Source organism: Psammomys obesus, unplaced genomic scaffold (assembly GCF_907164565.1).
Source record: "Psammomys obesus unplaced genomic scaffold, mPsaObe1.curated_primary_1811, whole genome shotgun sequence".
Lineage (NCBI taxonomy): Eukaryota > Metazoa > Chordata > Mammalia > Rodentia > Muridae > Psammomys > Psammomys obesus.
In genome coordinates, this window is record NW_026596152.1 from 10,351,389 (window position 1) to 10,361,427 (window position 10,039).

Genomic DNA, 10,039 nt, shown 5'->3' on the forward strand with positions numbered 1-10,039 from the left:
ACAGGATCCTGAGAAACGCTGGCTGCAGGCTCTTAGCAACCCTTCTGTAGCCCAGCTTGAGCTGAACCAAACCTGTCATTTCTGGACATATGCACCGTCTATTGAAGTTTGAGGAATTGGAATTTCCTTTGGATCTGACAATTTCCACCTAACAAGACAAAAACTTTAAGTGATTCACCAATGTTTTGTCCTTTCAAAAAGAGGCTCTATTATCACACAAAGTAACAGGTTTCATTAGGACACATTCACACTTGGTTTGTTTTAGTAGTTCCTTCTCCCTGCTTCCCACATTTCCCTCCCCAGCCCTTTACTGTTTCGGCTCTCAGTAATACTCTTTTCACTTTCTACATCACCTCTTGTGGCCCTTCTTTTGCTTTAATGTCCTCAATCTACACTCACTCCTACATAAATGCACACATATAATATTAGAAGCTCAGACACACACGAGAGAGAACATGCATATATGTATGTATGTATATCCAAATTCCTAAAACTTCATAATTTTGGTTTTCTCTATGGCCGAATAAAATTCAGGTGTCTGTATGTGTCGTGTTGTTCATTCATCCATAGATGGACATCTAAGCTGATTTTGTTTCCTTGCTTTGGTGAATAGTGAGCAATAAGTGTGACTGTACAAGAATCTCTGGGGTAGGATTTGGAGTCTTCAGGTTGGTGTGTGCCCAGCAAACGCCATAATGAAACCTCGACATTGTAAGTTAACTCTATTAAAAGATTTTAAAAGGAAGTCAATACATTTTAAAAATACATTTCAAAGTCTCTTCCCAAAGCAGTTCATTAACAGCGGTGCCCCTATGCCCTGACCCTTACACAGCCTCTTTCACATTAGCTTCTGCACTCGAGTAGAGAGATGAGGAAGTAAAGAACAGTAAGTGGAACTCCAGGGTGTAGTTCATCCCTGTTAGACAGGGAAGCTGTAAAGGCTTTTACTTGGATGCTTTTACATTTTTGCTTCATGGAGATATTACTTACATGTATCAAAATTCTTATTTTTGTTTTTCTAATTTTAATATAGTATTTTATTAGTTGCTTGAGAATTTCATCTGCAATCACATACTTGCAATGCATTTTGACCAGATTCACCTTCTCTTCTCCTAACTCCTCTCAGATCCACTTTCATTTCCTTCCACATTTCCTAACATTGTCTTTTCTCTTTCTCTCTTTCTCTTACTCTTTTTCTCTCTCTCCCACCACTGACTTGAGTTAGTGCTGCCCAAATGAACATGGGTGTGGAGCCATCCACAGAAGCATGCTCACCGTACCAGGGTCATGCCCTTAAAGAAAACTGCCACCCCCGCCCCAGCAGGCATCAGCTGTCAATTGCGCCTCAGGTAGGGGTAGGGTTCCTGTCCCTCCCCGCTCCATGCTAAAATGTTGTCTTCTTTGATCTCGAGCATACATGCCTCCCCATGTAGGTTCTTGGCCAGATTTACGTATCTGGCGTGTGTTTCCTCCTGAGAAGCGAGCCTTAAATCCAGCAACAAATCAGTTGGTTCCCTACCACATTCCTACACTTTACACCATTGGTACGCCTTGTCAAACCAGCGCACATTGTAGCTCATAGGATTCACAGGGAGTTGAGAATGCTGTTGAGCCAGGCACAGAGGCACACACCTGTAATCGCAGCACTCAGGGAGGCAGAAGCAGGCAGATATCTGTGATCTTGAGGCTGGCCTGATCCACAAAGTGAGTCCAGGACAGCCAAGGCTACAAAGAGAAACCCTGTCTCGAAAAACAAAACAAAACAAAACAAAACCCTAACTATATATAAAAACCACACACACACACACACACCCCAAAACAAACAAAACAAAAACAAAAAAAACCAAGATAGTCTAAAACAACTGCTGGTACTATTGTGGGGTCCCCTTAGATCCAACACAAGTTAAACACGAGGTCAATGCAGATGACAAAAATTTATTGTAATCAAGCCACTACTGATTGATCAGGCCATAGACTCAGGAGCTGAACTGAGAATAGGAAGGACCTCAGGGAGCTGAAAAGTTTCTATATGACAAAGGACACCACCATTCCAGCAAAGCAGCAGCTGACAGAATGGGAAAAGATCTTTACTAATTATACACGCAATAGATGGTTAGTATCTAGAATACATTAAAAAAAACTGAACGTCAAGATACCACAGTAAAATCTGGTGTACAAAACTAAACAGAGGGTTCTCAAAAGATGAAACACAAATGGCTGAGCACCTAAACACTTAAAAGACATGTACAACAGCCGTAATCATCAGGGAAATTCAAATGAAGATTACCTTGAGATTTCACCTTATGCCACTCAGAATGGCCAAGAGCAATAAAACAAATGGCAGCACACACGAGAGAGGGTTGTGGAGAAAGAGTAGCATTTATTTGTTGCTGGTGGAAGCTCAAAATTGTACAGCCACCATGGAAATCAGTGTGGCACTTCCTTGGGGGGCTAGGAAGAGATCTACCTCAGGATCCAGCTATACCAGTCTTGGGAATATACCCAAGGGACTCGTCATCCTTCTACTGAGATACTTACTCATCCTTGTCCATTGCTGCTCTATGCATAATAGGCAGAAATTGGAAACAACCTAGATGTACATCAGCTGAGCAATGTGTCCTTTACTTCCTGACCGTAGTCAGCCTCCTTGGAAGCACTTTCCTATGGAAAACATCAAGGGGGAAGGTGCAGGTGACTGAGCCAGCTCTTCCTATTCAAATGACAGTGTAAAGGGCAAGCCCCCCTCAGGGGGAGCCTACACAGCCCCAGCACAAAGTGCTGTGATTTTACTCATGTTGATGTCTTCCAATATGAAAAATACCCTGGTCACAAATATGGCAGCTTTGAGAAAAGGCCATATTGGTTGTTGCATTTTTTTGGTGTCCACTACATTATGTGCAGGCTGTTTAGTGTCTCGGTGTGATTGAAATAGTTCTGTAGGTGCCCTAAAGTTGTGGATAATTGATCAAGGTAAGGAAAACACAGAGTAAAAGCAGCCCAGAACACCACCTACATGTAGGGGGAAGATACTTCCCATCTGAAGATACAGGATTGGCTCAGTCTCAAGCTCAAAGACTCAAAGCCCATCAAACTCTCCTCTGATCACAAGTTCTCCACATGGTTATTATACACCTAATATATCAGCTCAACACAAATCACCTATACAGGTTGGGTACCCTGAACCTGAAAATTCCAAATCTAAAGTCTCAAGCTTTTTGAGCACCAACATGACACCATGAGTGGAAAATTATACCTCTGACTTCATGAAATGGGCCATAGGCAGAGCACAGGTTCACAAAAAAAAATACTGTGTAAAATTGCCTTCGGACTATAAATATAGGCTACTTGCGAAGTATTAATGAACTTCATCTTAGCTTAGGAGTTCTTCTCCAAGTTGTTTCATCACGTATGTGCAAGCTCATTATAAAAATGAAATCCAAGGCAGTTTTAGTCTCAAGGACTTTGGGCATGGCTGCTATGCCCACCTTGTGTTGGCCAAGTGTTCCTCTCACTTAAGATTCTCCAGACTTTTTCTCCCACCCCAGCAGTTTCCTCGCCGCCCCCTTCACATCCTTGTTCCTCAGAGTATAGATGAGGGGGTTGACACTGGGTGTGACGATGGTGTAGAACAGAGTGAGAAATTTGCCCTGATCTTGGGAGTAGCTGCTGGCCGGCTGCAAGTACATGTAGATAATGGTCCCGTAGAAGAGGGAGACCACCATCAGGTGCGAAGAGCAGGTGTTGGAGGCCTTCCTGCGCCCTGCTCTTGATTTTATCCTCAGCACAGCGGCAGCAATCATGCCGTAAGAGAGAAGGATGAGGGAGAGGGGCACCAGGAGGAGGAGCACCCCCAGGACAAAGGCACAAGCCTCCACGAGCGTGGTGTCTTCGCAGGACATGGCAATCAGGGCAGGCATCTCACAAAGAAAGTGATCCACCCTCCGATGCCCACACCGGGAGAGCTGCATTGTCTGAGGACACATGACAAAGGAGTTCAGGAAGCCGCAGCACCAGGCAGCACTCACCAGCTGCAGGCAGAGGCGCGGGCGCATGACTACTGTGTAGTGCAGGGGCCGGCAGACAGCCACATAGCGGTCATAGGACATGACAGCCAAGAGGACACACTCGGTGGAGCCCAGCACCATATAGATGTAGAGCTGAGCTACGCAGCCATGGTAGGTGATGCTCTTGTCCGGCCCCCAGAGGTTCCACAGCAGCTGGGGGACAATGCTTGTGGTAAAGCAAAGATCCAGGAGAGACAGGTTCCCGAGAAAGAAATACATGGGCGTGTGGAGCCTGGGGTCTATGACTGACAAGAGGATGATCGCACTGTTGCCCATCAACGTGAGGACATAAAAGACTAAGATAAAAGCGAAGAGAATCATCTCCAGTCTAGGCCGATCGGAAAAGCCCACCAGGATGAAGGCCTGTGGGTAGCTGTCATTGTTCCTTCCCATAAGCAGCTAACTATGGAGAAACAACACTAGAATAAGAGGAAAGGTATTTGAAGTTTCATTCCTTTTTCTTTTTTTTAGTGTGCACTTAAGTAATAGTTATAGCAAAGCTGTGTAGCTGAAGCCCTTGAGGGAGAGAGGGCTCTGCAGCTGCCCTCTTTGGAGAACAATGTATATGAGTAATGACAGAGAGAGGAGGAGCAAGCTAAAGTTCATTATAATAAAATGCATAAGGAGACCCCAGGAAATAAACAGCGTTGTAGAATTCTAGACCTGAGAATTGTTTCTTTGCTTATATTGCAAATACAAGAATTTGATGTGTGGCAGATTAGGCAAAATTGATAAATTGATAAAACTGATAAACAAAAAAGCAAGTAGTATGTGTAAATGTATGAAGGACCAATCAATTCATGGATGATGCTAAGAGATATCATTAAAATTCCTATTGGTCACAGGATTGTTAGCCAGGGGAAACAGACATCGGGCAACTCCTTAAAGGTGTGTGATTTGGTTAGGGTGGATCTTATTTATCTTATAAGAGCTTGAGTGAAGAAAAGCCAACACTAGGTACGCCAAACAGCGGTCTACACTCTTGTAACCCATTGAGAGTCATCCAGACTCTCCTGTGAGAGAAGAGCATCCTCCAAGATGCTGTGAAGAAAAGTGAGCATGTACGGCGGCTCCACATCAAAGGACGACTCGGGCCAAGTAGAGCCACTAGCCCAGTGTTAACTCGCTCTGCATCCTTTCATTACCCCTACTTCAGCTTCCACTGGCTGCACACGGCAGCCTTTCCATAAAGCCAACACTTTGAGTCACAATAACATCAAGCTTGTACTTATTCTCAAAATCTTCTTTAAAACTTTAGAACAGTTGATTTGCCTCTGGGCTAAGGCAAACCCATATGTGTTTGGGTTTGCTGTTCAAATTGGATAGGTTTTTAAGCGCGTGAAAGGAGTGTTGTGTATCTCAGCAAGAATGGAGAAACAGATAGAATGACATCACCAATGACTGTACCTCAGATTCACCGTGTTCAACCTGATCAGACTGCTCGTTACTGAGCTGGGTGCAGCTGCTGTTTTCCAATACAAAACTCCAGACTGCAAGCTGGTGCTGGGGCCTTTCTCTCTGGTGCTCCAACCAAGGGAAATTTCAGCAGCAGTCATATATCTACACATGAGGTGCCAAAAATCCAGACATCAGACTCATCGACGCAGCAAAACTCATGTCGAATTTCCCACCCTTGTTCTTCCCACAGTATGAAATAGCTAAGATCCTGTCGTCTCTACTTAGTCAGTGCCAGAAGTCAGCAAGAAGTTTTCCCAGGAATAAGACAGCCAGTTCTGGCCACTTTTTTGTTTCCGGAAATTCCAGCAAAATTTTGATAGAAGGATAAGCACAAAATTGTTATGTGACTCACCACCCCATTGCTGTGCTAATGGACAGTTAAATAGAATATGGAAGAGAAATGGCTAGCTGTGGACAAGCATGACCAGAGATGGCATCTTCTTCAATGGCTAAGTGGGCAGCATGCCACTGTTCAAATTATGGTGTCTTATCTCGTCAGTGGGCACAAGCAACCTAAGGTTAGAAAATGGAGGATGGACCCAGGGATAAAGGGAGGCATGCTTAGTTCTAGCAGCTTGGAGAATATGGGCAACATCATTTTATTGCTTTACATGAGGCAAATAGGAGGACCATTTTAGTAACCTGCTGATCTGGAGATTTGGAACAGTCTGGGGACCCAAGGAAAATCAGTGCCTCTTTGTTTATAGAGCGAAGACCTCAGGGAATGGTGTTCTCCTGTGGAGTCACCCCATCCCTCCTCCCATTCAAAGGTAGAACTCCCAAGGCGGCAGTGATGGCAAGTCCCCAGCATGCGTCTAAGGGGCTCTAGAAGAGAAAACTAAATTCTGGGTTGTATGTAAACAAAACAAAACAAAACAAAAACAACAAAAGAAACCATCTTGGCCTGAATTCACAAAGTTAAATTTGTCTTATACTGAAAATAGATTTTTTTTCATACAATATATCCTGATTATGTTTTCCTTCCCTTTATTCCTCCTTACCAGAGCCAGCCCTTTCCTGTCTCCCATTAGAAAACCATCAGGCAGATGAGGGATAATAATAAAGTAAAACAATAAAATGCTAAGTGTGGGGAGACAGGCAGACTAATGTGGTGGACATATACCTTCCACCATGGGAGGGGCAGGGTGAGCGACAGGCACGGGTACTCTGGAGTAGCCACAGGGCCGTTCTCTCTTCTCTGTACACTACGAACTATGTAATTGCCTTTTGCTTGGCTAGTGCCGACCAAGACTGCGGAATGCAGCCAGCACAATGACAAGAGATCACATAGGTGCCATTTTCCCACCAGAGGGCATGAATTCCAGAGGCAAAATGGATAGTGTCACCTCTGATGAGACACTCATTACAGGGAACCCCAGCTCTCCATACAGATGCCAAAAAATAGCCTGACTGCAAGTCACCTTTTTTTAAACAAAATCTCACTGTGTATCCCAGGCCGACCTGGAACTCATTATGGAGATGAGGCTAGCCTTGAATTCACAGAGATCTGCCTGCTCCTGCCTCCCTGGCACTGGAATTACAGGTGTAAATCACATCTGATTTGCACTTAGTTTTTATTTTTGTTTTATTTTGTTTTGAGTACTATCAGTACTGCTGCTTGCTTGGAGATAGTAATTTTTTAAGATGTACAATATAAAATATATACAATGTTTGGATTCTAGTTATTTACGTTTTTATTGATCATAAAAACAGTCTTGCATAGAGTTTGTAAAAGAGGACTTTCGTGTCTAATTTTACATATGAAGAAACTAATTTCCAATAATTCTGGTGGCTTCCTTAAGGTCAAATAAGTAGTGACTGATGGGTCCCCAAAGTAGAACTAGTTCCCTAAGAGCCTGTCTTCCTTTACACTTCCCACTAAATTAGGTGAAACAGAACTTGAACTTACTGAAATGGAAAGTAACTTTTGAATAATTCATACTTTGGTCTTCAAGGCTATGAAGAACCAAGAAAAGTCCTTTTTTCTCAAGAAAAACAAAATGTGTTTTACCAAGAAAGGATTCAGACCTCTGCTTTTTGTGTATTCTTTCAAAGTGTGGACAATGTCCCCAAAAAGGTCTAAAGATGATCTTGAGTGTTTTGCTCTCAATGAAGTATTTTTTCAAAATGCTTCTGACTCTAGTATCTGAGCCCTCGCTAATGTTTGTCAGAACAGAGAAGGCTGTCCAGGGGGCTATGAACTAGAGCTGTCAGCTTATTTTAATTAAACTCAAGAGTAAGTGAGTTTATTTTCCCATATACCTGTTACTTTTTTTTTTTTTTGAAATTTACCTTTCCATGGGGAAAAGAGACATAGAAACTCTGATAAACTAACTTTGTCTTATTATTAATGTTACCTTGTTTTCCAAGGGAGAGAGGAGTACAGAAGGCCTTTCATACAGTACCCTACTGAGAAGCACAAGGCTGTTTCTGAGCTGGAAGTATTTAGAACTAGTGGTTTTGTTTACACAGGGAGAGATTAGAGAGTAAAAACAATGGGATCCTCAGACTGTTGCAGGACACAGCCTGAGGCTGTCTAGAAACACGGACAGCTTGTACATCTTAACTTTAAATGTTATGCCAAAGTTTGCAGAGGTAAATACATGGAAGGTTATTACATGCAGAGTGAGCAATAAATACTACTCTTTGTGGAATATTCATTATATCTACACTACCAATACATAAAATGGCAGTGAATACTTTTGACATTTATGCTACTTTTAATTAGTATTATTCAAGTGAAAAGCTTGCCATTTAGGCAATTCTGCTCTATAAAACCCTGGTCTATATCTATCTGATTTATCTATCTATCTGATCTATCTATCTATCTATGTGAATGATATATCTATCTGAATTATTTCAAAATATGAATTGACCTAGACGTTAACATAAGCACCTTGAATTAATCAACAAAATGCACAAAATTATGGCATAAATATTTTAATAAATAAAATATGAACTATACAGTATATTAAATATTGGGCAAAATATTTGAATCCTGGTGACTTTTCAAAGTAAATAAAATAGAACCTATGTAGAATAGGCTCAATCTAAAATAGAGCCAAAACATATTGACTTTTTGTTTGTTTGTAATAAACCTAGATACGCACTTCAGGATCGCCTGAAATTTACTAAATAACTTGGGGTGACCTTCAATTTAGCATTCTACTGTAACAGTCTCTGAGCATTAGTGCCACCATGCCCTGGCACACATTTCTTTTCTTTCTTTTTTTTTCCTTTGGTTTTCGTTGTTGTCATTTTTTGTTTGTTTGTTTGTTTGTTTGTTTTGAGAAGCAAGGTATCTTTATGAGGCGCTGGCTGTCCTGGAACTCAGTCTGTAGACCAGGATGGTCTTGAAGTCACAGAGATCCACCTGCTTCGGCCTTGCAAATGCTGAGATAAAAGGAATGCACTACCACCACCTGACCACATTTTTAAAATTATTTTTATGAGTTCTAGGCTCTTCCCGACTTTTTCTTCTAACTGGTTTAGTGTTTCTGTTTTTACATTGAGGTCTTTGATCCACTTGGACTTTAGTTTTGTGCAGGTTGATAATTATGGATCTATTTGCCTTTTCCTATATGTAGACATCCAGTTAGACCAGCACCATTTGTTGAAGATGCTATCTTTTTTCCATTGTATGGTTTTGGCATCTTTGTCAAAAATCAGATGTCCATTAAGTGTGTGGTTTATTTCTGGGTCTTCTATTCAGTTCCACTGATCCACCATTCTGTTTCTATGCCAGTACTATGCAGTTTTTATTACTGTTGCGCTATAGTACAGCTTGAGATCAGGGATGGAGATACCTCCAGAAGATCTTTTATTGTAGAGGATTGTTTTAGCAATTCTGGGTTTCTTGTTATTCCATATGAAGTTGAGAATTTTTCTTTCAAGGTGTGTAAAGAATTGTGTTGGTAATTTGATGGGAATTGCATTGAATCTGTAGATTGCTTTTGGTAAGATGGCCATTTTTACTATTAATCCTGCCAAGCCATGAGCATGGGAGATCAGAACTCATTGGCACAGGAGACAAGTTCCTGAACAGAACACCAACAGCACAGGCTCTAAGAGCAACAATCAATAAATGGGACCTCATGAAACTGAAAAGTTTCTGTAAAGCAAAGGACACTGTCGTCAAAACAAAACCACTGCCTACAGATTGGGAAAGAATCTTCACCAACCCTATATCTGACAGAGGGCTAATATCCAGTATATATAAAGAACTCAAGAAGTTAAACAGCAACAAATCAAGTAATCCAATTAAAAAATGGCGTACAGAGCTAAATAGAGAATTCTCAATAGAGGAATATCGAATGGCAGAGAAACACTTTAAAAAAGTTCAACGTCCTTAGTCATCAGGGAAATGCAAATCAAAACGACCCTGAGATTTCATCTTATACCCATCGGAATGGCTAAAATGAATAACTCAAGTGACAATACATGCTGGAGAGGATGTGGAGAAAGGGGAATCCCCCCCCCTAGTGGGAATGTAAACTTATACAACCACTTTAGAAATC

At 41.7% G+C, this 10,039-nt stretch overlaps 1 protein-coding gene across 1 annotated transcript; it reads right to left on the reverse strand.

Moving 5' to 3' along the window:
- Positions 1–3,512: 3,512 nt before the first annotated feature.
- LOC129666899 (putative olfactory receptor 2W6) lies at positions 3,513–4,457 on the reverse strand. The gene has a single exon (XM_055594249.1). The coding sequence runs from the start codon at positions 4,455–4,457 to the stop codon at positions 3,513–3,515; it is 945 nt and encodes a 314-aa protein (XP_055450224.1).
- Positions 4,458–10,039: the final 5,582 nt, after the last annotated feature.